This window comes from Populus trichocarpa, chromosome 4 (genome assembly GCF_000002775.5).
Source record: "Populus trichocarpa isolate Nisqually-1 chromosome 4, P.trichocarpa_v4.1, whole genome shotgun sequence".
NCBI lineage: Eukaryota > Viridiplantae > Streptophyta > Magnoliopsida > Malpighiales > Salicaceae > Populus > Populus trichocarpa.
Window position 1 is genome coordinate 21682667 of NC_037288.2, and position 27916 is coordinate 21710582.

The 27916-nt window shown below is 32.7% G+C and overlaps 4 protein-coding genes and 1 pseudogene across 8 annotated transcripts; 2 read left to right on the forward strand and 3 right to left on the reverse strand.

Moving 5' to 3' along the window:
- The first annotated feature begins 4181 nt into the window (after nucleotides 1-4181).
- Nucleotides 4182-5202, forward strand: LOC18098190 (vegetative cell wall protein gp1). Its single transcript, XM_006384833.3, has one exon. The coding sequence runs from the start codon at nucleotides 4467-4469 to the stop codon at nucleotides 4980-4982; it is 516 nt and encodes a 171-aa protein (XP_006384895.1). The 5' UTR covers nucleotides 4182-4466; the 3' UTR covers nucleotides 4983-5202.
- Nucleotides 5177-11793, reverse strand: LOC18098191 (4-hydroxy-3-methylbut-2-en-1-yl diphosphate synthase (ferredoxin), chloroplastic). 5 transcript variants are annotated; one of them, XM_052452359.1, is made up of 21 exons: nucleotides 11578-11793; nucleotides 11305-11374; nucleotides 10771-10984; nucleotides 10394-10551; nucleotides 9715-9821; nucleotides 9500-9600; nucleotides 9322-9397; nucleotides 8994-9114; nucleotides 8665-8895; nucleotides 8254-8370; nucleotides 8072-8146; nucleotides 7897-7974; nucleotides 7720-7779; nucleotides 7558-7620; nucleotides 7252-7396; nucleotides 6993-7131; nucleotides 6541-6618; nucleotides 6299-6458; nucleotides 6091-6189; nucleotides 5883-5987; nucleotides 5177-5654 (listed from the first exon to the last, which is right to left on the reverse strand). In XM_052452359.1, exons 3-21 carry the CDS (start codon nucleotides 10976-10978, stop codon nucleotides 5553-5555), a joined length of 2223 nt encoding a protein of 740 aa, XP_052308319.1. In that variant the 5' UTR covers nucleotides 10979-10984; nucleotides 11305-11374; nucleotides 11578-11793; the 3' UTR covers nucleotides 5177-5552. The 5 variants fall into 5 exon arrangements, with proteins under 5 accessions (XP_052308319.1, XP_052308320.1, XP_052308317.1 ...); XM_052452360.1 differs by having other exon boundaries at nucleotides 10771-10991; XM_052452357.1 differs by having other exon boundaries at nucleotides 11305-11377.
- Nucleotides 11794-17569: 5776 nt separating this feature from the next.
- LOC112327357 (fasciclin-like arabinogalactan protein 12) lies at nucleotides 17570-18644 on the reverse strand (annotated as a pseudogene).
- A 1919-nt stretch (nucleotides 18645-20563) lies between these two features.
- Nucleotides 20564-21700, reverse strand: LOC18098193 (fasciclin-like arabinogalactan protein 12). Its single transcript, XM_006384836.3, has one exon. It carries the CDS (start codon nucleotides 21578-21580, stop codon nucleotides 20774-20776), a length of 807 nt encoding a protein of 268 aa, XP_006384898.2. The 5' UTR covers nucleotides 21581-21700; the 3' UTR covers nucleotides 20564-20773.
- Nucleotides 21701-25078: 3378 nt separating this feature from the next.
- Nucleotides 25079-27805, forward strand: LOC112327358 (uncharacterized). Its single transcript, XM_024600161.2, has 2 exons — nucleotides 25079-26784; nucleotides 27778-27805. Exons 1-2 carry the CDS (start codon nucleotides 25079-25081, stop codon nucleotides 27803-27805), a joined length of 1734 nt encoding a protein of 577 aa, XP_024455929.2.
- The last annotated feature ends 111 nt before the right edge of the window (nucleotides 27806-27916 follow it).

Sequence of the window (27916 nt, forward strand, 5' to 3'; positions counted from 1 at the left end):
ATTAAAAATAAATAAATAAGGGATAAAACAATAGCAATCAAAAGAATTAGGACTAAATTGGATAAAAAATTAAATGAAATAAAATGTCGAGGGATAAAATTAAAAAAAAATCAATAAAATGATTTAAAAAATTACAATAAAAAGAATAAGGACTAAATTGATACAAACACTAAATGAAATAAAATACTAAGGGATATAATTGAAAATAAAAATCAACTTAAAAAAGAATTAAAAATAAAAAAAATATAAAAAAAAATGAGTTCCAAACTGATAAAAATACAAATAGAAAAGACACATCTAATTTTTAAAAGGGTTAGCACAAAACCCAAGGCAAGGAGAGAGAGAAAAAAAGGGTCCACCAGAGCTTAACCGCTGCGTTGTCGTGTGCACATTCTTGACCACAGAGAAAAGGATATCGTGACGCTTTCAACACTGTCATGAAAGATGGTGTTTGACCCTTAAAAGACACCGCATGTGTCATTCAAAAAACAAGCGCCTCCCATTTACTAGTGCATGCCTCCCAACACTTTCAGTTTCTTAATTATATTTATATTTTAGACTAAATTACCCTTTATTTACATTGATTATGACTAAATAACCATGATGAAAATATAAAAAATCCACTGGACGCCAGTTTTGGATTTATGCCTTTAAAGCAATGTAGTCATTCTACCATGCTATCAAAATGTTGAAAGACTGAAAACCCCCTGGACCTTATTTCAAAAAATTTTCTTTAAGGGTATTTAAATCATTTTATTATGCATTTATAATGTTAAAAGACTGAATTGTTCTCAATCAATATGATAATGACATGGATCATATGAAAAAGATTGTATTATCCCTAATAACTAATTAACTGATTTTGTTTAAGAAGGGTATAATGATCATTTCATTATTCCAATACATAATAATGGCTTTTAGTTTTTTTTTAGTTTTTTTTTAAATTTAATCTCTTTAGAATAAAGATAAATAAACAAAAAAATCATCATAAGTTCGAAAATAACAAATCCATCTCCAAAACACAGACACACACATACATATTAAAATCTACAAGTGAGAATCTCATGTATGCTTCATTTATAAATTTTTAGTGTATGAACTATTTAACTTGTAATATCATTAGTTCTATGAAAATTAAAACAAGAGAGAGGGAATTTAAAAAAAAAATGTTATTTTGTGTACATGACATGTCACACTTCACAAATTAAAAAACAAAAAAAAATGATGTAATGGAAGGGCCATATTTTTAATGGATGAACTATGGTATTTTTTTTGCACAACAACATTGTTTAAGTACAAATTTGACAAAATAATACATGTTGAAAAAATATTTGAAAAGTAGTATAATTTGAACAAAGACGTGATTTTTAATCATGTCTTTATTCAACGACATGATTCTGAATCATTGTTACATAACAAAATCAACATTTAGAATCTCATGTTCAATTATTATAAAAACCTAGCCTTTTCTTCTTCTTCTTCGTTCTATAGTCGCCGCTCATCACCCATCAAAACCTAAAACACCCAGCCTCTCTCGCCCCAAATCACCGAAAACAACCACCTATCATCTACCAAAACACCGAAATCTTCTTTCCCTCGTCTCCTCGCATCTTTCTAGTGTTTTTTTCAATAAAATCTGTCAGCTTAATATCCTCATTTAGTCTCCTTGCCATAACCATTGATCAAACCACCATAAGTCATCGATAAATTAAGGTAAAATCACTACATTTCTCATAATTTTATGGTTGTCATTCTTAAATTACGAGATTCTTAATTTTGATTTAATATTGTTTGTGTGGTGTTTGATAATTGAGTATTTTGTTTTAATTGAGATAATCTAGAGTTTGATTCAAGCAATTAGGTATGTTTTTATGCAATTGATGTTATTTATGGAATCAATTAAGTTCAAATTAGATAAATTAAGGTTTGTAAAATAAAGAAATTAGGGTTTGTATTGAGTTTTAGGATAAATTGGAATGATTGGATATTTTGTTTGAATTGAGATAATTTAGATTTTAATTGATGCAATTATGTATGTTTTCATGCAAACAGTGTTATGAATGTCGAAAGAATGGCAATTAGGTTTTGCGTTAAGTTTTGGGATAAATTATTGTAATTGGATATTTTATTGGAATTAAGATAATTAAGCTAATTTAGGTTTTAATTGATGCAATTGAGTATGATTTCCATACAATTGATGTTATGAATGTCGATATATGGACGATAATGGTCTCACTCATCTTTTTTTAGCATGTTGAGTTGCTTGCTCGAATCGTATAATGCTATTAGTATAGATACAAGCGACACATCGCATGCTATTAGTTGACGGGATAAACACGATAATTATAATTGGATGACCCATAATCTCCATTACATAGTGCAGTGGGATGCACGAAGAGATGAGATCTTTATAGAGGTGCAATTTATTACTTCAGATGATGAATACATGAAGTGCTATTGGTGTATAATGCAACATATCATCACACCAAACTCAATGCAAGTTCCTTTATGCGAGAACATAGAGTATGAATCATATGCACCATGGATGCAAAATGTTGTAAGTACTTCATACATTTTGTAATTAATATGTGATGGTAAATGCATTTTATTTATGGATTAATAACTATATTTGCTGAAAATCTGGTTGACAATGTGTTACGAGATGGTTGAGAAATTGTTAGTGGTCTTCGTGAGATTGAAGATAACACACTTGCTCATTATTATGCATTTTGTTAGTTTGACTCATGTCGCACTACATTTCAGATGCTTGGAGAGACGATGTTGTGTCGGTGTATGAGATGACTCAAACACTAGGAAGTCACGCTATTGATAAAGCTAACCCATTGGCTCGTCATTGTAGACATAGATAGACTAGGATATATGTACAATAGAATTATGTTGTGTTATTTTCTTAGAGTCTGTTTATTTTTGTATTTCAAAAGCATTTTTTTAAAAATTAATTTTATTTTATTTTTCTTTGTTTCAAATTGGTTTTTTTTTGTGTGTTTTCAGATCATTTTGATGCACTAATGTTAAAAATATATATTTTTTTAAAATAAAATTACTTCGATGCATTTCTAAATAAAAATTATTTTAAAAAGCAATTGTTGACACAATACCAAATTAGCTCTTAGTTATGCATTTGTGTTTTATTATTCTTTTATAATTATTTTTGACTTGTCAAGGTGAGATTTTAATATTATCTTTCATATTATAAACATTCAAATTTATTTTCGACGATTAGATAGAATATAAAATCATAAATTTACAAGTGAACATGCGATTAACGATAACAAGTTATTTATAATTGCAAAACAAAAGTTTATAGGTTAATTAATATGGCGACATTTACAAATGAACAATTATGTCACATTGTTATGTTGTGTTATTACAAAGATCAATTAACTAACATTATAATAAACGAATGAAAACAACGCTAAAATATTACATCAATGTAAATAAATTTTAATGTTGCTTTTTATGATTTTTTAAACCTAACAATGTCCTGTCTATTTTTATTCTGTGTTTTTGGGGTTTGAATTTAATATTAGTAGCATTTAAGAATTACAAGTTTGTATTTAGAATTTGAGGTTTAGATTTTAAAATTTAAGGTATAAGGTCAGAGATTATGAGTTTAGATTTTGGAATTAAGAGTTTACAGTTTATTGATGGGAATTATGACTTTGAAGTTTGAGTTTAAGAATTTATAATTTAAGATTAGAGATTATGGATTTTGGGTTTGGATTCAAGAATTTAGGGTTTATGGTTACAAATTATGAGTTTGGGGTATGGATTTAAAATTTTAGGGTTTGGATTTAAAAGTTTGGGAGGATTACAAGTTTAGAAAAGAGGTTTGAAATTATAGTTAGTGTTTATAGTTAGGGATTAGGAGTTTGAGATTAAATGAGAGTTTGTATTTGAGATTAAATTACAGTTAATTTAAGGTTATATTAGCTCAGAGCATATTTAAATTAAAGACGTGAATCTCAAATGTCATTCGTGTGTTTAAGTCAAAGACGCAAACGAGTTTTCTCCGCAAATGACGCAAACGAGTTTCGTGTCTTTGACTAAATTTTACTGTTTCCTAATACTTTTTTCCGCAATGCTAATTTACCAAATTGTTTTGCCTGGGTGAGTAATAAAGGAAAAATACCGGGACCATCCGATAAAAGGAAGAACTTAAAAGAAATTAAAGTACAAGGACAAGATTAAAAACAATTAAAAAGTAGAGGGAGGTACAAAGGATTTGAGCTCTTTACAGTTTACATACACACGAACTAGACTCTACTTCCTTGAGGCTTGAGGTTGGGGATCTCTCTCTCTCGTCTCAAAAACCGTCACCTTAAACTTCCTTACCCTATCAGATAGATCCACATTTACTGCTACACTTCTCACACACACACACGTACCAAAAGTAAGTATCCCTCTCTCTCTCTCTCTCTGAGTCTCGCCGTTTGGATTCAATTATGGCTACCACCACCACCATTAGAAGAACACCAATTGTTTACGCTCTTTTAGCCTTCTTCTTGTTATTACGATTCTCCTCCTCCACGGATACACCTCCTGAACAATCACCATCTCCATCTCCTCAACAATCCGATTCACCATTACTATCTCCTCCTCCTCTTCTTCCACCCCCCTCTCTCTCACCAGAAACCGGATCTCCCTCACCGACGACAATGGCATCCCCACCAGCATCACCTCCTTCAGATCTGACGGCTCATGTGCCCGCACCGGCTGAGAATGTTCCAGATCCGGATCCGTCGGTGGCGAGCGATATAAATGTGAAAGCAGGAAATGGGAGTGAAGACGATGAAGAACAAGGGTCTGAGGGAATGAGTGGGGGGAAGAAGGCGGGGATAGCAGCAGCAGTTATAGGGGCAGCTTGTTTGGTTGGCTTTGGAGGATTGGTTTATAAGAAGAGACAGGATAATATTCGAAGGTCTGCTTATGGTTATGCTGCTAGAAGAGAGCTTCTTTGAATTTTATTTTATTTTATTTTATTTTTTTTCACTCAAGATTTCTGCATACGACGACGTTTCCATTTTAATCATTATTTAGGTGACCAGAACGCAATTGTACGTTTATGTTAATGCGATATATTTCTTTGTTTTCTTTTCCAACAAAAAAAAAATCAAATAAAAAATTAGCAGTGAAAAATGTAATGTTCCACAAATTATTTTGGAGATTAATGTTTTTGCACTATACTCCACAAAAATATATTAGAGTATTATATAAATTATATTATAATAGATAAGTTTAAGTTATTGAATGGGATGTAATAGAAAGATTATATAAATCTGTACTGCATTCTCTCTCTCTCAACAATTACATGATTCCTCAATATAGTAAGCATATCTACTCGAAATTGTTGAGAGAGAGAGAATGCAGTACAGAACTACAGATTATGTAATTGTTGAGAGAGAGAGAGAATGCAGTACAACATTACGCTGACAGGTATATTTTCCGCTGTAGTGATTGACTGTTGTGCTGTATCATGGATTTCTGCCTTTGTTTATTCTAAGATTGTGGAACTGGAACTATCTATCAGTTTACCCTTCAGCAGGAGGATCTACCCAGCGGCCATTATCTTTAATCAGCTGGATCAAGGCGTCAGTGGCATGCTCCATTTCAATTCCACGCCTGACCACCGTCTGACACCACAGATTCCAACTTACCATCAATTTCACCCACCCATCAATCACTCGTTGAAGATGATAAACAATAAACATGGACATACTTCCTAAATCTCTCTGTGAGCATGTCTACTCGAAATTCATCCTCCTATCCTAATATAAATCGGCTAAGGAATAATTGGAGAGCCTAAACAGTCACTGAAACATCAACTAAAGAGCATTATTAGTACGAACAATATTCATTACCTTTCCAACATAAAGGTCAATCTTTCCAGGAGCACCACCGACGTACCCAAAATCTGCATCAGCCATCTCCCCAGGGCCATTCACAATGCAACCCATGATTGCGATCTATGAAAGGAAATGTATGAAGACAAATTACATTTTTTACTGGAAAATGACAAGGCTAAATAACATTAAATCGAATGATAATGCAAAAGTATTAGGGGATCACCGAGACACCAGGCAAGTGTGATGTCTTTTCTCGTATTTCTGCACTTATCTCTTGAAGATCAAACAAAGTTCTTCCGCATGAAGGGCATGAGACATATTCCTGATGAGATTTCAGCAATTCTAGTAATCAATGAAGACCTTAATCTCTAAGTACGTCAACTCGTGTTTTTTTTATGTTTTTTTTTTCATTTTGAAAACAAACTTCATACCGTCTTTGTATTTCTCATTCTGCAACCTTGTAGTAAGTTGAAAGATGTATTCCTGAGAAAATCAAAATCCTGGTCTGGGGCTTCAATAAGGACACCATCTCCTAGACCATCTACTAAAAGAGCTCCAGCATCTGTACCAGCACCAATGACCAGGTCATCCCTGCAAAGAGGAGAAAATAGTATAAGCTAAAACAACTGATACATGCATCGCATTCAATGAATATTACATGTTTCATGATCACCTGCGAACCCCTTTTGGAAATTGAATATGGTGAATCACAGGGACACTCAAAGCCTTGTCTACGAGATACTCAAATAATCTGCAGCCAAGATAGAGTTCGAACTGTCAAGACTAAGGGGAGTGTTCACAAGACAGCGAAAAACCCTGTTGCAGATAGGAAATAACACAAAAAACAAATGAACAATTAATAGACGACTCATTTTTATCATGTTGAGTCACTAGGTACACCCTAGGCATTAGTATGGGTCTACTCAGCAGTATAGTTAACACTCCTGACAAAAATGCCTAACAGGCCATAGTAGTTGAAGCTTGAAACAATCAACAACAAAATGGTTTGAAAAAGAAAGACTTTTCTCAGGCATACATTATCTACATGTGGATGTACTGATGGTTTGGTATTACCTTTTCAATTAATGACCATATTATAAAAATTAAAGTGAGTAGCAGAAATACCTCCTTGCTGCATGCACTCTGCCACTCTTATCCTCTGAAAGGGGTAGAACATGAAGAATCATTGTGGCATCAACATGTTCGAGAATTTCCAATTCTTCACAGGGCTCATCGCCACGTAAAGACACAACCAAGCGTGTACCTGAGAGGTAAAAATTGAATGACTCAAAGTTCTCAATACAATTCAGCACAGAAAATAGAAGAAATGAAGACATTGAGCATAAGAACCCAACAAAACATGACAATTTTTGAGAAGTGGTACCTTCTGGCAAAAGCTTGTATGCACCAGTAGACAACTCCTTAAGGTTGACTAGAACCATGGCATTGGGTAATGGCTTCGTTAGCTGCTCTGATAAAGGAGCTATTACTCCCATACTAACTTCTATCAACCTTTTGAGAGCTAGCCGCTAGTCATGATACAGAGTATAAACATCTAGTTATTCTGATTCTTTAGTAAATTTGTCTAATTCTAAAACGAGGCATAACAAATCAACGATGATATATTTTTTTTTTTTGGGGGGGTTGCTTTTCCCAATCAAATGAAGCAAGAGACAGTTAGGGTTCTTACAGCATCGTTATCATCCACTGGTGGGAGCTCTCTCAAAAATATTGAGTCAACTGTTGCCAGATCCTAGATGCAAATTTTTGTGTCAATAAAAACAGTGATGGATTCAGAAATCATCTTCAAGCCATTACTCTTTCAATGCAACAGAATTAGGTCAGAAGAGACCTTAAAAGGCATCCCAACAACAATCTTTGCTGCAAGTGACTTATAGAGAAGTTCGGGTGCCTGGAAGGAGAAAATTTTCAATAAAATCCATCATATGCTTCCCTCCAAGTTAGAAAAGTAAAATTAGGGGACAATAGTGAAAGGAAATATAAGGTAAGAGTAATACTAAGTGGTTACCTTCAACTGATCTAAAGAGACTGACATGAGCACGGAGCCATCACGGTGCAGGACACCTCTATAATCCACCTCCTCACCCTGTAATTACGTGAACAATCAACTCTCAATTTGCAAAATCATGATCAAATAAATGAGCTAACAAATGCTCAAATATCCATAGAAGTTGAAGGACAACCTCCTTTTGCACTGGCAATTGACCAGATCGGCGCTGGAAATCAAAGTAATGCCTGTGCTTTTCCTCAAATGGTGCCTGGTTGAAACAATTCCTCCAAAAGTCAACCAATAAGATTGCATAAATTGCAGAATTTTTACAGAGCACAATTGTGTTAATTTGATGAAGTGCACCATATAACCTACCACTCCTTGCTGAATTTCGGCTGCTCTCATACCAAGATTGGCCAACCTTCTGCAGGGATCTATCTCCTCTTCTGGTGGTTCTGTAAGTGAAACCCTAATTGTATCACCCAAACCATCCTGCACATCCAACAGAGTTCCTGACTTCTACAGTGACCACACTACATCTAATGTTGTCCCAGTGATGATATTTAACTATGAAGAAATCAATTTTGATGGAAGAGCAAGATCACACAAATGGAATGCACATTTCACCACATAAATTTCCTTCTAAAAATAAGCTACAGACTGATGCGTTTTAAACAATATGAAAGTGAAAGTTCAAAATTGCAGGATTCATCAGAAAAACGTATCATCAGGATTCTAAAGGATCCTCCATTTTTTTAGAGCTTCCAATTTGTGTTCTAAGGTTACCTGAAGAAGAGTCCCAATGCCAATTGCAGATTTCATCCGCCCATCTTCACCTTCTCCAGCTTCAGTGACGCCCAAGTGTAATGGATAATCCCAACCTTGAACATACATTTCCGCTACAAGTAGACGGTATGCCTGGACCATGACAACTGGGTTGCTTGCTTTCATTGAAAAGACAAAATTATGGAAGTCCAACTTCCGACATATCCTAGCAAACTCAAATGCAGATTCAACCTGTTTGATAAAAGCCATATGATATGATGCTACTACGTCTAGAAGTACAACAGAAAGAAGAAAATCGCTAAACATTATGGGAGAAAATAATTTTTCACCATTCCCCTAGGAGAATCTCCATAGTAGCTCATTATACGATCTGAAAGACTCCCATGGTTTGTTCCAATACGCATTGCCCTTCCATACTTCTTACATTTCTCAACCAATGGAGTAAAAACCTGGCATAGTAAAAAATAGAAATCAAAACCTCAGGTCATTATATGTAAATAAAGGTAATTATGTACATGCTTATATTCAATACTTAAAACTGACGATTCCCGTCTTTACAGCTTAATGTTTATGATTCAGTTAACGCAGAAGAGTGTTCTGCATATTCATGCTTCTTATTGAGAACTTTTTATGGGTGACCATTTTGATAGAGGAGTGTTCTCAATATGCTCAAGTTCTTTCTCATAGTCATCTTCTGTGTACTCTAGCTTCTCAAATTGAGCCCGCCTATCAGCTGCAATGAACCATCTCATTGTACTCTAGCTTCTCAAACTGAACCGCCTATCAGTTGTGTTCATTACCTAAAGAAGAATGGAACAAGGTCCTTGTGGCTTACCAAAATTTCCTGGGTTGACACGAATCTTGTCAAAGCATTCAGCTACTCGCAATGCAACAGATGGAGCGAAATGAATATCCGCAACCAGAGGAATATTGTAACTGCATAAATACAACAGTTAGAGACAAGGTTGCTCTGCATAAAAAAAATGGATCGAAGGTTTCTTATAATCAATCAGACGTACTTTTATTTATTCGAAAAGAAAAGGAGCCTACTTTTTCTGCACAAGAGAGTTTTTGATTTCAAAACAGGCATCGGCTTCTCTCTTCCCTTGAACTGTTATACGAACTATATCTGCTCCCTTGTCTGCTATTCTCATCACCTACCCAAATAAACAGCAGTTAATGTAACTGCCGAGAAAAAAGAAAGTAGTTCTGACAGACAGGCCCAATCAACAAGAAGACTGAGGAATTTCATCAAAATGAACTGTGATGAGAAATCAATTAGAAACTCTTTTTAACAGACTAGCAGTGAAACCAGACTTGATCAATACCAGATCCAGTCAACATATCATCATCAAGATGGGTCTCCATACAAATGATCACAGTTATTTGTTTACTAAACCATGGGTTCACAAAAGACTCCAGTTATTTGTATATTAAGCCATGATTTTACAAGAGATTTCTTCTCCTCGTCCTCCTCCTTTTTGTTTACTGAACCATGGGTTTACAAGAGACTCCAGTTATTCGTATATTAAACCATGAGTTTACAAGAGATATATATATATATTTTTTTAAATTCAGTCAAGGAGAGAATCTAATGCCAGTCCTTTAAGCAGATGTTGAAATAGGAAGAGTTACCATGGTTGGTCTAATCTCTTGCTACGATGGAAGAGCAATCAAGCACCAATGGTTCAATTAGAAAGAGCTGAAATGCAAGAAAAGTCAAAAGAACCTGTTCAACTGTCGCAGCAACATCCTTGGTGTCAGTTGTGGTCATAGTTTGAACCCTTACAGGATGCTCACTACCAAGAGGCACATTTCCCACCAGTACAGTGCGTGTTTTCCTTCTGACAGTCTTGTTTATAGATTCACAATACTTTTTTCTTGGGACTGCATTCAAAGAAACAATATGCATCAGATATGTAAGAAAAACATTAAATTTTGCCCAAATAAGTTTAGCACATATAAATACAAATAAATCTGTTCTTCGTGTTTTCTGTGCACATGTATCTTTAGCATCGATCATATTTGGTCAACAATGACATTAAAAACAAGCACATATGCCTCAACTCATCACTTCTGATCATAGGGTATGGTTTGTTGTGGTACCTAATAGAGGGCTCCCTTCTGATGCAGGTTGAAGCTCAACAATCCCAGGACCAGTATTAGAGTTTTGAATCATTGAAATTCTTTTTCTACCGGATTTGATCCTCTTTATATCACAAATTCTCACGAAATCCACGCTTTTTCCAAACCCTAAGCTTGATTCCCTCATCTTTAACCCTGAAAATGATGCTGGTACAGCCCCAGTCGCCATTTCTACCTGGTACCTTGGCAATCACCCAACCAAAACAAAACAAGACTCCATAATTTATTTGTTTTCGTAGGAACATCAAAACAAAACAACTCATATAACACATGTTTCATTTTTTAAATCACTTAAAACACTGACTCAAGAAGACAAAAGAAAAGAAAGAATAATAAAAAAAAACTTTCAAGAATATTTCCATAGCGAGTAGTGAACTTAAAAGCAAGAGAAAATGAATGATATTAAATAAGTAAGCTGACAATTACCTCCAAAAAATAAAAACAGAAATTAAGGTTTGATTGAGAAGGATCTGGAGATGAAGAAGAAGAATGAACCTGCGGTGGTAGGGAGTTCAGAAGGACTTCACTCTCTCTGTCTGTGTCTGAGGATTCGAGAAATCTTCTTCTTCTTTTTTCCGAGTGAAAACAGCAGCAGCAGATAGAAGAAATACAGATTAATTATAGAACCAGACGACAAATATTTATTTGTTTTTAACGAATTCATATTCATATATGTGCTGCTAAGCACGCGTCTGTAACACATTGAACAACTACTAAAAAAAAAAAATACCGAATAACAATTTTTTTTTTTTAAGGAAAGGAATATACCTTTTCTAAAAAAACAAAGAAATCCAGAATTTCTATTTAGGTTTTTTTGGAGCAGATGTAAATATTTAGGAAATTATCAATTGCTTGCTGGTGATAACAGATTAAGAAATTGGATTTCGTGTGCTAGCAAAAACCAGACAAACTAGGAATCTTTCCGAGACCGTTTTACCGTATTCCGGGTGACGGGAGCACGACCCGCCAACGAACTACAAATATAACCGCTAGTGTTTATATATATATAAAAACCTTTTTTGAATAATAATAAGAATAAAAGAAAGCAAATGGATGATATATGTGTATACTTTATTTTTATCACATCATATTCTCCAATAACAATTCTTCACTTTTAAAATTTCTTAATATCATACTATAAACTGATTAAAACAGGTTTCATGCTTGCTTCTGATATAGACCCACTATTTACGTCACTGTAACGACGTGAAAAAGAATTAACTTGAGATCTTGATGTTTTTGCTTTCTTGCAACTTGGTCCTTGAAATTTTAAAGTTTTTTGTTTTGATCCTTAAACTTTGTTTTTATCACTTTTTAATCCTTGAATTCTAATAACAGAGAGAAAATGTCACCGAAAAATGATGAAGAGAAAATTTTTGGTTAATTATATTTTAGCCAAAAAAAAAAAACTAAACTTGGTGTTAATAAGTTTGTCTTGAAAAGAAAAATTCAATGGTGGTGGTTTTGCCCACCAACCATGTTGAGAAAAGTAGGTTAAAACCCATGAATATTTTTTAGATCTGGTTTGATTTTTGATTTTCTTAGTTATTTTAAAGTGTTTCGGGGTTTGAAATGAGATAATTTAGGTTTTGAAATATTTTAAAAGTGTTTCCTGGTCAAAATGGACTAAAAAATTAGATTTGAAGGTAAAAATATATTTGGCCTAATCTAATTAATGTTATATGCTGCAAATTTTATTTATATTAAATGGATGATATGTTGCCCACTTAATATTAAAAGGTATAGGCATGTGGGTTTGGTCTAGCTCATATATGCTTGGTTGAGTCCTACTCATGCTTGTCCTTTTTTTTAGGCAAATTATATGGATTTGGTCTCCTAGTCTTATAAAATCTTTTTTGAATAATTTAAATAATAATAATAATAATAATAATAATAATAATAATAATAATAATAATAAAAAGCAAATAGCAAATGTATGATATATGTATATACTTTATTTTAATCACATTATATTCTCTAACATTCAACATCCAATTTTAAATTTTTTTAATATCTTATTATAAAATGATTAAAAAGGGTTTCACACTCGCTTATGCTATAGGCCCATTATTCACATTAGTGTAGTGCTACAACTACGTGAAAAAGAGTTAACTTCAATCCTTGATTTTTTTTTTTCTTACAACTCAGACCTTTGAATTTTGAAGTATTTTGTTTTGATTCTTAAACTTTATTTTTGTGGCTTTTGAGTCTTTAAATTCTAAGAAATGAGAGAAAAAGTCACTGAAAATGGTGAAGAAAGAAAATTTTTGATTGATCACATTCTAACTATAAAAAAAGTCAAACTTGATGTCATAAGCTTATCTTGGAAAGAGGAGTGCAAAGGTGATGGTTTTCCCCACCAATCATGTTGGAAAAAAAAGGTTGAAACCTATACAAATTTTTTAGATTCAATTTGATTTTTTGTTTTCTTATTTATTTTATGGTGTTTTGGGGATTATAGCGAGGTAATTTAAGTTTCTAAAATATTTACTGACAACTTAACCATACATAGAACTTCATTTTATACTAATAAAATTATAAGGCAATAAATGATATTTTTAACATGTATTTCATTTACATTAAGGAGGGATTTGCTTTATTCTTAACATGTCCATAATCATACTTTGGCATGCTTATCATATCATACATAACAATAATATATAAACATGCATTCTAGTATGTCATTCTAATTAGATGATTATGGACATATCTAAACTAATTTTCTCAAGTTATCAAAGGAAATTAGGTGGTTAAAATTTAGTGCTTCCTCTATCGTAGGATAATCTTTTAGTGCTTCTTAATCTGTGTTAACAAAGTAGACACTTATGTTCTAGAGAACATATATATAACAATTTGATGATCACTAATGTAATGCCTGAGTTCCATGGACATACTTTTTAAGCTGTCATTGATTCTAACGAACTTATCCATGCATGTATTCAACTTAGAATTAAGTTTAAAAATATTATGTCCTTTTCACGTTCTACCATAGAAATATCGATTGAAATAAATCCTTTAGTGATTTTATATTTGATTAGAGAGTTGTTAAATCATTAGTCTAGGACTTAACTTTTTTTGTTAGCTTCCTTAGCCCATTCTCTAAATTGGTTTTATTTTTCAAGACATGATTGTTTTGCTTAATCAAGAAGGGAACATTGGTCTCTACTTGAGGCAATGTATTTTTAAGAGACTTTATAGTTCTATATGCCTACGTAGGTTTGCTAGTTTGAAATGTAATATCTTCTCTTACTTTCTCTAGTTTAGTTTCTATAGAAACCCTACTTAGTTGAGGCTCTTTTATCTCTTTGATGATTATAAAAATGTCATTTTTCTATTAGTGACAATATATATATTCCTTTTATAACTTAAATTTTAAATTTTCCATTTCCAAATTCTTATCTTCCATAAAAAGTCTAAAGTTCTCCCTATCCTTTCTTCATGACTTCTCCCCTAGTAAAATATATCTCTTCTGTGTATGCTTACGATCTTTCTGTAGAGAGTTTTTTTCTTTATTCAATGAAATAAGTCCTTGATGCTATTTTTAGCTCACTGAATAAGTTGGTTTACTTCTGATCTCACCATCATTTCATATTCTAGAAGTTTTTTTTATATAGCATCAAATCCCGATCCCTAATATACAAAAGACTCCGTATTTTTTCAAACACTTCAGGAACAACAAAATGTTAGAAAAAGAACTAGTTTCTTCTTTCATCTTTCTAAAGCATTTGTTTATAAATATAAATAGATAAAAAAAATTAGTTTGGTAAGATTCAAGATTATATGTTGTTATTCTGGAGCATTTTAACAAATATGCACCATTTCAACCAAACTAGAATTCATATAATTCAAAATCACCACCACACAAACCCATTTTGAGATTTGGTAGTGTTTAGTGTTCTTAGATCAAAATTTCATGAGACACCGCAAAATTATATTGAAACTTGGATAAAGAAAGACCCAATCAATTTAGTCAAGCTCTATGAACGCCCGTTGAATTGTTCGATGGAAAAACTAATGAGAAAGATGTCGCGTTGGATGGAAAAAACAATGCCCGTCAACACAATTTCAACCATGACGACAGATTTATGAGTTTTTTTATTCTAATGGGTTGTTTTATTAGGTAGCGATTGATTGCTATTTTTAAATAGAAAGGATAGAGGTAATGTAGATAAAAATATATTTTGTTAAAAGAGACAAAAACATAAAATAAATGTCTTTGGGATAATTTTAGAGTGAATTTTTGCATTTCCAAACATGAGGTACAAAGGGAACAAGTCTTTAGAGATAATATTTATTATTTTTTATTCCTAAAATATCATTGTAAAAAACTCTCAATTTCAAAATTATACAATAAAGACATGTAAGAATAAAAATAATTATTATCATAGTCTTACGACCTAACTCGGGGGTTGATCCGGGGCAAAGCTCGGGTCACTAGTCGAGACAAAAACATAAAATAAATGTCTTTGGGATAATTTTAGAGTGAATTTTTGCATTTCCAAACATGAGGTACAAAGGGAACAAGTCTTTAGAGATAATATTTATTATTTTTTATTCCTAAAATATCATTGTAAAAAACTCTCAATTTCAAAATTATACAATAAAGACATGTAAGAATAAAAATAATTATTATCATAGTCTTACGACCTAACTCGGGGGTTGATCCGGGGCAAAGCTCGGGTCACTAGTCGAGGCCCAGGTCATGAGTTGGGTTGATCCAAGTCAGTATAATAATAAAAAATATTATTATCATAGTTTTAAAACTCAATTTGAAGGTTGATCCGAGGCAAGACCCGAGTCATGAGTGGGGTTGATCATTGACCCGGGTCAATATAAGAAAAAAATAGTTATTATCATAGATTTAAAATCCGACTTGAGGGTCGACCAGAGATAAGGCCCAGGTCCCATGTTAGAAGGATCAACCCGAGTTGATTTGAGTCAACAAAAAATAAAAGTGGTTATTATTATAATTTTAAAACTTGATTTGAGGGTCAACTCAGGATAAGGCCCCGATTACAAATTACGAGGGTCAATGTAGGATAAAAATTATTTTATCATATTTTTAAAACTCGACTCGGGAGTTAATTGAAATTAGGCCCAAGTCATAGGTTGGAAGGGTCAACATGGGTAGACACGAGTCAATATCTAGATAAAAATAGTTATTATCATAGTTTTAAAAACCGACTCAGGAGTCGACTCAAAGTAAGGTTCAGGTCATGGGTTGGAAGGGTCAACTTGACTAATCCAAAATTTTAATTTTTTTCATAAAAGTCAACAAGTTTTTGACTCGTGTTTTATCCCGAGTTGACCTGGGTTTTGGACTAGGTTAGGTCGAGTCAATCATTTCGTTATTTTTTCTTAAACTCAAACCAGTTCAGGCCTCAGATCAACCCGTCAAGTCAGTCCTGATTTTATAGTTATGATTATTATAATATTATTAATTTCAACACTCGATATAAACTAAAATAAAAAAATAAAATATCGAATATTTTTTTTAATATGTAAATTTGATAACAATATATATTAAAGGTGAAATAGAATTTCTTATATTTTATTCTATCTTGTCCACCATAATCAAACAAGATACAAAGACAATCATTCTATCTTGTATATCACTACCAGACACAATTCTGTCCGAGTCTTATTTTTTAATTTGTCTTGTCTTTTCTGCCTCCATTATCTTTCTGTCTCAGGATAATAACCGAACGCTATCTTAAGATTTGAAGAAAGGGAGAAAAAGAGAGAGGAGACTTTGGGTATTTGAGTTTTGTTTGAAAGGAAAGTTTTTATTGTAGGCTTTAAAAATATTTTTTAACAAATATTGATTTTAATCTCTTTAATGTTTAAATATACTCTATGTTAGCAAAGAAAACCTTAGTTTTTAATAATAATCAATTCATACTTTGTATATCCTCATCATTTGAGGGTTTGAGTGTTTGAGAGTAGTAGTTTTTGTTTTTGGATGTGTTTTAAAAATATATTTTACTAGAAAAAGTATTAGATTTATGTTTTTTTTAGTGTTTTCAATTATTTTGATGGGATGATGTATTAAAATAGTGTAATGATTATGAGATGATTCATGATTTATTAAAATAGTGGAATGATTATTCATATTTAAAACACACTAGTAGTGTTTAAACATTATTATTTTTTATATTTTAAAAGAATTAACCTTGTGGGTGATGGATCGCGGTGCATTTAGCTAGTAAAACAACTAAAAGGGGTTACATATATTTTTACTTCTATCACGTTAGTATTTGGTTTGTTGGTCCCTATCATTAAAACTATTTTGGGTAATCTCAAGAAAAGAAATAAAAAAAGGTTTCTCTAATATTTGGGGGTAATCTCCCTATCATTGGTCATCAAACTATTTTGGAAGATTTTTTTTTAGGAAAACCCACTATTTATAAAGAATTTAAAAGAAAAGGATGTGATAGTAATTCCCACACATATGATACAAATTAACGATCCATGGATTTTTCTATCATATATATATATATATATATATTTGTGGAATCTTTACGTACGTTACGCATGTAATTGATGCAGGACAGCCATTAATAAAAAACTTACCAAACCAATGCCAACTTATGATCGTATTTTGCAACCAAACACATTTCAGTTTTCTATGAGCGCGCGCATTGGCAAATGATTTCAGTTTTTCCACTTTCTTTTTATGTCTTAAATATGTTACAGATCAATTGTCAAGATATAGTAGTAGTAGGAATGGAGTTTGTGTGTCTGTGTGAAAGAGTGGAGATTCGGGAATTCAATCTTAAATTTTTAATGACAAACTCGAATCACAAAAATGACAATTATTGGAAAGGTGTCACCATGTTGATGATCAGCACAGGCATACGTTCAAATTCAGCTCGACCGATCAGTAATGTCTCACTCTCACATACCATTAATTGATGTGTCACAAGGTAAACACCAGAGCAGCTATATACATGGCAACCCCAAAGAGTACAAGATTATGATGCAAAACAACAATTACCCCGTCAGAAGCATCCTTGGGAGCAACAGGAGACTCTGCAACAGGCTTTGCTGGTGCTGGAGCTGGAGGAGCCGGTGGAAAAAGATCTTTAGGAACTAGCACTCTGTCGACCTCATAAATAGCAACCTGTTTGTCCGTGTATATAGTATTTGATATGCTTGTTTTGGTTAGCCCTGAACTTATTTTCACTGAATTATCACTGGTGCCTAGCTTATCGTGAGTGGGAACTTACTATCTGATCCTGCCAGTGTTTTTACAGGGTTACTTAGAGTCTGGAAATCGGAAGTTGAAAGAAATCTCGGTAGTATGTGAAATTGCACAAACTCGAGCTTTTCTCTATCGTTTAAGGAGCCTACAGCTCCAGCAACTTGGCTTGAAAATGCATTATCATTTGGTAACCATCGGTTGAGCTGTTAAGCTGGGAGAATAACTGGGTATCCACATGGGTAGCTTTCATCAGGCGGACAAAGGATAAGAAGCGGCCAGCTTTTAAGATCGAGGATGTTGATGGTGTCTGTTGGGACAGCTGGGGGTGGCCGTGGCAAAGAGCTAGGGAGGGTGTTCTACCTCTATATATATATATATATATATATAGTAGCAAGCTAGCCCCAAGAAAACGTGTTGTGTGCAATTTAGTTTAAAGCCAGTAGCTAATCTTTGTCAAGAAAAGGTACTGCGAGGTATCCAACTGCTAAAACCTTTGCTAGTTATACATTATCTAATTACTTTGAGAGGTGACGAATACTAATATGAAAAGATATTAATCATGACGATCAATTGTTATACATTACCTAATCTCTGTAAGCAACTGGTTTGCTTGCGAAGGCAGCAAAACCATGATGATATTTCTAGTGGGTGTAATGGGAAACAAAAGGCGCTGAGGTCTGTCCGCATCAAAAAGAAACTCTTAACTTTAGCTGTTGGGAAGAGAAATGGTAAATTTAATTTTTTTTTTGAAAGTTTTAAGGATTTTATTAGATAAATCTAGAGTTTAGAGTTTTTTTATATATATATATATATATATATATATATATATATATAAAGATTATCCAAAGATTAGATATTCTTTTCAGCTTTGAATAATTACATCAAAGCTGAGTTGTCGCAAACCATAAGTCGTCCAAGTGTTCGGTTTCTAATGGTAATCCACATGAGTTATTAGTGAGAAATCTCGTAAATCCTTTTAGGAGAAAGATTTTTATACTTTGAAATGCTAGCTTTTTAATTCACCTAGTGTGATGAACCATCTCTTGATTACTCAAATATCTTCATATAGTTTATGTTATACCAAATATCTGTCCGTTTGTTACTCTTGATTAGGACGAGAAATTTTATAGTGCTTAGGAAGTAACTAATGATATCCTATTAGTTACTTATTGTGTTCACTTTAAAGAAAAAAATTGATACAACTAGGAGAGAGAAATGTTTGGTGGATATATTCTTATAATTTTTGGTGGGTTATGGAGTCATAGGTTTTATTTTCTCTTTTCTCTTCGTGTTTATCTCTTTCTTTAAGGTGAGCCATTGAGTAACTAATAGGATGCCATTAGTTACTCTTTGAGCACCATAAATTTTATTGATTAGGACATCATGTGGTCAAAATCAAATTATAATCCATTCCTTAGTCACCAATTCCATGGTGACTAAATATTCGTATCCCTTTATGCTAAGTCCTTAGTTAGCCTTCTTTGGGAACTAAATACCCAATTTATGTTATATCCTTAGCTACTAAAATTTTATGGCGACTAAGTATCAAGACCATATTATAACCGTAGCCACCGTTACTACAGTTGCTAAGTATCATCATAAAATAACAACACTAATGAAATTTGCAGCATATAAACAGTGATACTAACATAGTCTCATCAAATAACAATAATAAACCCCCATTGGATCATAAACCAAAGGCCCAAAACAAAACCCAACTAAAATTAAAACTCAAAATATTTAGTAAATCTTAAACAATGACTAATATATGGGCTGCCATGAACCAATTTAAAAATAAAACCCAAACTAAAATTAAACAAGTCCAAAATTAATGAAAAATAATAATAAAAAAAAACACAAAACCTAAATACTAACATAGTTCAACATGAAACAACTTAAATAGCCCAAAATAAGTGCCTTCCTTGTTTTAAAACCCTTTATAGCTTAAATTAGTATCCTAGAAGGTCAAAGATTGTTGTAGCCGCCTTTAGTGTCCCAAATAGACAAGGAAAACTTGTGTTTTAATTTCTGAATTAATTCCTTAATAACATGGAATCCTTGTAAAACATGAAAAAACAATAACAAAAAATATTTTATTTTTGTTACCGCCTCTATTGCTCTACCACATGGAAACTCCTAAAAAATAAGCACATAAACATTATCGTCAACCCCCCTTTTCTTATATAGTTAGGATATACTTAAGAAATCCTTCTGATAAAAGAATTTAAAACATTAATTACTCCTTGCTAAACTAGGAACCTTTGCTGCTAAAACCCACGTAAATAAGCTTTGCTTGATGTTATTTGACTTTGAAACACACAACAGCACATGAATTTCGTTTTTTTTTCTTTCTTTTTAGCTTAATGTTTGCAATCGCCTCTCTACATATACATCCGTAGTAAGATTAGATTCCGAATGAAAAGTAGAAGCTAGAAGGTATAAGAATATTGATCAAACAGGTTGACACCTAAAGTTCTTTCCGATGGAGTAACACGAAATTCTCAAAATACTTACTCATATAAAACATGAAAGTAAAATTAAGGGAGAATATGAGCAAAATTAAATCCATTCTTAGTTCATTAATCGCAAACTTGAATGGTACAAATTAATGTTACTGACAGGAAATTGTCAATTATTCAAAATCAGTACTGATCACCATAGATCTTTATCACCAGCACCATTTGCAAACTCCATAAAATCATAGTATAGTAATAAAAACAAGAAAAGGGACCCATGTTACCCCACTCGGGGGTATATATCTCATGAAAAGATTGCAGCAACCATACAGCTGACTGCAAGGAGCAAGGCATTATTATGCAGAATAAGTGGTGTTAGAGCACCAGAAATATCCTTAGGAGCGGTAGGACTTTCTACACCGGGAGCTGCCTTCCTTGGCTTTCCCAGTTCGGGTGCAGGAGCAGGAGCAGGAGGCTTAGGAGTAAAAATGTCCAAAGGAAATAGCACCTTATCAATTTGATAAATAGCAAGCTGGCTATCAGTGTATACGGTGCCGGATATGCTTGTATTTGTCAGCCCTGTAGTTATGTTCACGAAATTCCCTGTGGTGGTAACATTCAGTGTTACCCTGGGACCCGTTCCCGCCTGTGTCCTTACAGGATTACTGACAGTCTGGAATTGGGAAGATGATACAAGTGCAGGTAGTACATGAAACTTCACCAACTCAGTCTTGTCTTCATCGCTTAGAGCGTTTAGAAAGCCCGCTTTGAGGTTCGAAAATGCGCTGTCACTTGGTGCAAAGATTGTTATTCCATTGTTTGTCTTGTTCAGCTCCTTGTTTAACTCAGTGTCTTCTGTTGTAGCTTGCATTAGGCGGACGAAGACAGTGAAGTGGCCAGCCTTTTGCAGGATTTTAATGACGTCAACGGGGCCAGGTGATGTTGCTACCTGTGCAGATGGTGCCTGTGAAGGGGCCGTAGGCGGTGCCTTCACTGGGGTCGTAGGTGGTGGCATTACCGGGGCTGCCGCCGGTGACTGACCTGACGTTTTTGTACAATGGAGAAAGAAAAGGATAAGAGAGAATAATAAGCTTGAAGATTGTTGCCTCATCCTACACTCCTTGGGAAGAATGCGAAAATGTTCCAAATCTTAATTGGATTGCTACAAGCAAAAATGTTTGATGTTGTGATTTGAGGAGGACAGGGAGGGTTGGTTTTAATATTGGTGGAGAGAGAATCAAGTTAGGTGCAGTGTGTAATGTCAGTCACACAAGCACAGAAACTAGTTATCCTTCTGCTAAAGGTACAGAGCATCAATTCGAGAGAGAGTACTGGCAGCTTGTAGTTAGCATGACAAATCAGGAAAACTAAGAGGATGTTTCAAGCAGGTGTGCAGACAAACAATTTAGACATGAATCTAGATGGAGATTGTCTTGTCCGTGTCAAACAGGAACCATAGCTATATTATTCACATAATCCTATGGCCATGATTTAATTAATTACCTGAAGAAAGTGCACACTTCACTTTTTTGGTTTTTTTTTAATATGAATATTCATATTAATTTTTACATAACTCGATTAATTTTACAGGTTTTAATAATAAATAGATTCCACGACGATCATGACGCATATAGTGCATGCAGGTTCCTTTTTTAAGATTTTATTCACCGGCTGCAGTTAATAGTGTTTTTCAAGTAATGATGGATAAATCAATCGATTTGTTGCTATAAATATATTGGAATAAATCCTTGAGTTCTAATTAAATCAAGTTTTTATATCTATATATATTGACAACGAAACTGCTCCTCAACATACAAATATTAAAATTACATTGGAAGAGAAGAAGTATAGAAAAGAAGGGAAAAAACTTGAAAACAAAAAATTAATAACCTTACATTAAAAAAATAATTCTGGAAGGATTTCAATGAATTAATAACCCAAACAAGGACAAGAAGTTAAGTTGAGGTAAACAAGCTTAAATGATACTTGTAACAAAAAAGCAAAAGTTAGAACAATATAATATCTAGCTCTTTTTTTTTTTTTTTATCAAGCATGGATTGCATTTAATGTTGCTAATTTAAAAAGCTTTATAAATATGGTTGAAACAATTAGAAGATATGGACCAAATTTGAAACATTTTAGTTATCATGAACTTCAAGTTCCACTCTTTAATTAAAAAAAGTGTTGGAGTATACACAAATAATTTAATGAAAGGAAATATAGAAAAATAGGTAAAATATGGTTGTTCCATTATGTCAAATGGATGGACAAATAGGAGTATAAGTATAATCAATTTTATGGTTAACTTTTATTTAGGTTCATGTTTATTAAATCTATTAATGGATCATTTTTTGTAAAATCTAGTGAGAAGACATTTGAGTTGATAGATTTGTAGAGCAAATTGAAAAAATCAGTGTTGTCCAAGTAATCACCGACAATGGAAGCAATTATATGCTAGCCGGTATGTAGTTATTAATTAATTTATTAATTTGCATGCTGTAATTTAGATTTTTATTTCAGTTATTTGATTAAATAGGTTATATTTCTAAAATTTCATGTTTGGATTTTTTTATTACAAATAAGTAAGTTGTTAGAGGTAAAGAGAAAGCATTTGTATTGAACTCTATGTGTGGATCTTATGTTAGAAGATATTGGAAAAATTCCTCAAGTCAAGAAAACTTTAGAAAGAGCCGTTATTATTATTGGCTTTCTTTGAATTTACAAAGAAGAGAGAGTTGGTGAAGCATTGAGCGACTCGATTTGCAACAAGTTTTCTTACTTTGCAACAAGTATACAAGCAAAAGCATAATCTTAGAAACATGTTTACATCAGAAAAGTGGGCAATGAGTAAATGGGCAAAGGAAGCTAAAGGAAAAGGAGCAACTGAAATCATTTTGATGCCATCCTTTTGGAATCATGTGGTCTATATCCTTGATGGGTCATCTTGTGAGAGTTCTTCAGCTTGCAGACAATGAGAAAAACATACATTTATGAAGCTATGGATAGGGTTACAGAAACAATCCATAACTCTTTTCAATAATAATGAAGAGAAAAACAGACAAAAATATGATATCATTGATGAAAAATAGGAATGTTAACTTCATCATCCATTGCATGCAATAGGCCATTACTTGAATCCTGAATTCTTTTATAGTGATTCATCTATTAAAACTGATCAAGAAATGGCCAATGGGTTGTATCAATGCATTGAAAAATTGGTTTGATATCAGCGGCGGAACCAAAGGGAGGCCCCAAATTTTTTTTTTAAAATATAATAAATAATAGATTGTTTAATATTAAATTATTATTTTATTAATTATGTTTGCTTTTAAAGCCATATCTCCGTATCTCTATGTAAAAGGCCAAATAAGCTTTTTAATTTTTTTCCCTTCCTTTACTGCCCCTCTCTCTTTCTTCTCTTAAACCCTAACATAAAATATTACTAATACGAAGCATAAAGGTAAAGCAAAGCTGCTGCCAATTAATTCTTCATCAAGGTAATTAGTATTTTTTTTTTGTTTGTTAAGAATTTAATATATATATATATATATATATATATATATATATATATATATATATAATTCTGCCTTTTTTTTCTTCAAATCTACTAGTTTTACTATTTTTTATTTCTTGTTATAGTGAATATTGTTTTTTCTAATTAATTGGATATATTTTATGGGTTTGTTTGTTTCGATTATGCTTGGATTTTTTATGTTTTGTTTTTAGCAGAGCCACCAAAATTATCAATTTTTTCTTACGTGTACTTTACTATCACCAGGTCCAATATACAATTAGACACGATCTTTCTAGCCAAATTGAGTTCTTTGAAGAGCGTATACTCAACTTTGATTCAGTGTAAGTTTTCTTATTTAGGAACCAGTAATCCTATTTTTTATGTTAGATATGCTTTTATATATCAATTTCTTTTTTTAATATGTTAATTTTACTTTTATATGTCAGTGTTGTTTACATGTAAAAATTTATTTTTGGTTCTGATTATTGCTTCAATACATTGTTATTTTTATTTATTTTTTAAATAGGAAACAATAAAAATTTATGATGTTTTGATTTTAGGTTGAACCATGAACAAAATAAGAAGAATTGATTCCTTTTTTGAGAAAAAGAGGAAAAATATTGATAACTCACAGCCTAGTGAATCAACTCCAATGTGTAATGTTGAAGTTATAGTTGAACAACCCCAATGTGCTTCAGTTTATGAAGAACCTGCATTGATTAATGAGCAGCCTCCAACTAGAATCGACACTGCTCATCTGATTAGAGATCCAAACAATCGTCCTCAAATTTAGGAATACCCAGTTAATCAACAAGATGAAATTAGAAGGGCATACATTAATTTGGGGTCATATCAACCTTTGATGTCTGAATATCCGCTGACTGGTAAAAAACATCCTCGTCGATTTCAGTCTCATTGGTTCAAAAGTTATCCATGGCTTGAATATTCAGAGAAAAATACTGCATTTTGTTTTCCTTGCTATCTATTTTCAAGTAAGTCATCAGGAAAGCCAGGATCAGACACATTTACTGTTAAAGGATTCAATTGTTGGAAAAAAAATTTATTGATGGGGAACGATGTGCTTTTTTAACTCATATGGGAAAAAGTCCGAATTCAGCTCATAGATTTGCTACCAGGTGCTTGGAAAATTTGAAAAATCAGTCATGTCATATTGAGAAGGTAGTTAAGAGGCAAACTACTCAAGAAATTCTAAATAATCGATTGCGTATTAAAGCTTCAATAGATATTGTTCGTTGGCTCACATTTCAAGCATGTGCTTTTAGAGGACATGATGAACGTCCAGAATCAAAAAACCGAGGTAATTTTCTTGAAATGTTGGAACTTTTAGCATCATACAATGAACAAGTAGGTGCTCTTGTTTTGGATAATGCTCCACAAAATGCTAAATACACCTCGCATCAAATTCAAAAAGAAATTTTGCATGTCTTTGCTAGAAATGTTCAGTCTTCAATTCGTCATGACATTGATGATGCAAGATTTTGCTTAATTGTTGATGAAGCTCGAGATGAATCCAGAAGAGAGCAAATGACCCTTGTTATAAGATTTGTTGATAGAAGTGGATTTATACGAGAACGATTTTTGGATATAGTTCATGTCAAAGATACAACTGCTTCAACTCTTAAGAAAGAGATTTCCTTTGTTTTATCTCATCACAATCTTGATGTTCAAAATATTAGGGGCCAAGGGTATGATGGTGCTAGTAATATGCGTGGAGAGTGGAATGGATTGCAAGCTTTATTCATTAATGATTGCCCTTATGTATATTATGTACATTGCTTAGCTCATCAATTACAATTGGCTCTTATTGCTGCAGCTAGAGAAATATCTGATGTTCACACTTTCTTTCAGAACTTGATTTTTATTATTAACATTGTTAGTGCTTCTTGCAAGCGTAATGATGAATTACGGGCTTTTCAAGCAGCTACAATTGAACATTTAGTTGATATTGGTGAGATTGAAACGGGTAAAGGAGTTAATCAAGTAGGTGGTTTGCAACGACCTGGAGATAGCAGATGGAGTTCGCACTTCAAATCAATTTGCAGTTTGATAAAAATGTATGGGGCAACTTGCTTGGTTCTTGAAAACATCGCTTTAGATGGATCTACTTATTCTCAACGTGGTGATGCGGCTTTTTCATTTAAGTTGCTAATGTCATTTGATTTTGCATTCATCTTGCATATAATGAAGAATGTTATGGGAATTACTGATGTGCTTTGCCAAGCTTTGCAACAGAAATCTCAAGACATTTTAAATGCTATGCATTTGGTGACTACCACAAAGACTTTAATTCAGAAGTTAAGAGATGATGGCTGGGAAACTCTTTTAGAAGAAGTGATATCATTTTGTAAGCATCAAGACATTGAAGTTCCTGATATGGATGCTTGTTTTTCTAGTGTGGGACGATCTCGTCGTAAAACAAAATCAATAACAGTTGAGCATCACTATCGAGTTGATATATTTACAGCTATCATTGATCAACAGTTGCAAGAGCTAAATAATAGATTCAATGAGCAGGCGATCGAGCTTCTTAAGTTGAGCACAGCTTTAGATCCTAAAAATAACTATAAATTATTCAGTGTTGAAGATATATGCTTACTTGTTGACAAGTTCTATCCTGAAGACTTTTCTGACCAAGAAAAAACTCATTTGAGATTTCAGTTGCAGCATTATGAGCTTGATGTACCCAATCATCCAAAGTTAAAGAATATGTCATCGATTGCTGAATTATGTCAAGGATTGGTTGAAACAGAAAAATCAACAATTTATCCACTTGTTGACAGGTTGATTCGGCTTATTTTAACTCTTCCTGTTTCGACAGCAACTACTGAACGAGCTTTTTCAGCGATGAAGATTGTTAAAACAAGACTTCGCAATCAGATGGAGGATGATTTTCTTGCAAATTATTTGATTGTCTATATAGAAAAAGAAATTGCTGAAAGATTCACAAGTGATATGATAATCGATGATTTCTACTCTATGAAAGAACGACGAGCACAATTAAAATAAATATGTAAGAATCATTCTTTATTATTTTTTACTTTATTTCAAAGTTTTATCAAACATAAATAATACATCGCTTTAGCTAATGTTTCTTATATATTTTGTATGTTTATATTTGATAGGTACAAAGACCAACAAAATTAAAGTGATGAATATATTATGAAGATGAAATTAACTTCATAGCTTTGACTCAATTTGGTATTGTTTTAAACCTCTTATCTTATACAAAGATTGTCATATGTTTGTAGTTACTTCTTTGAATAAAACTAAATCATACAGTTTTTTTTAACAATTCATATACAATAAATTAAAAAAAAATTATATATTTTTATATTATTTTGGCCCCCCCTATCAAATAATCCTAGCTCCGCCCCTGTTTGATGTTCAAGATATAATCACGAGTGAGTTGTCAGTATACAAGCGAGTATACAAGCGAGCAAAAGGACTTTATGGCAATTCGATTAAGAAACACAGTCTCTGGATAACATTTATTAGTTTCTTAAAAAAATTAAGATTATTACATTCAACCCTTAAAAATTTAAATTATTTGTTCATAATTTTTACAGCTGAATGGTGGACCTTGTTTGGAAGTTCCACTCTAGATTTACAAAAATTACCTGTTAAAATCTTGAGCTTAACTTGTAGTGCAGCGGGTTGTGAACGTAATTGGAATGTGTTTGAACATGTAAGCACTTTGACTTTTTTCTTATTATTCTTTTATCATAAAAAAAAATGAATTGATCTTAACTCTATTGTACATTGTAATTCTACAGATTCGCACAAAGAAAAGAAATCGACTAGAGCACAAAAGATTACAAGATTACAGGATTTAGTGTGTTAAATACAATCAGGCACTAAAAGCTAGTCATGATTTGAGGAATGTTATTGATCTTATTTCCTTACAAGACAGAC

Bases quoted from the DNA above. Each gene is read 5' to 3' on its own strand.
- LOC18098190 (XM_006384833.3), top strand. From the start codon at position 4,467: ATGGCTACCACCACCACCATTAGAAGAACACCAATTGTTTACGCTCTT.
- LOC18098191 (XM_052452359.1), bottom strand. From the start codon at position 10,978: ATGGCGACTGGGGCTGTACCAGCATCATTTTCAGGGTTAAAGATGAGG. The intron at 6,190-6,298 runs GTATGAAGTTTG...AAATCTCATCAG, and splicing joins GAATGAGAAATACAAAGACG to GAATATGTCTCATGCCCTTC. The intron at 5,655-5,882 runs GTAATGAATATT...CTGTGGTGTCAG, and splicing joins TTGACCTTTATGTTGGAAAG to ACGGTGGTCAGGCGTGGAAT.
- LOC18098193 (XM_006384836.3), bottom strand. From the start codon at position 21,580: ATGAGGCAACAATCTTCAAGCTTATTATTCTCTCTTATCCTTTTCTTT.
- LOC112327358 (XM_024600161.2), top strand. From the start codon at position 25,079: ATGGGAAAAAGTCCGAATTCAGCTCATAGATTTGCTACCAGGTGCTTG. The intron at 26,785-27,777 runs GTTGATTCGGCT...GTAATTCTACAG, and splicing joins ATTTATCCACTTGTTGACAG to ATTCGCACAAAGAAAAGAAA.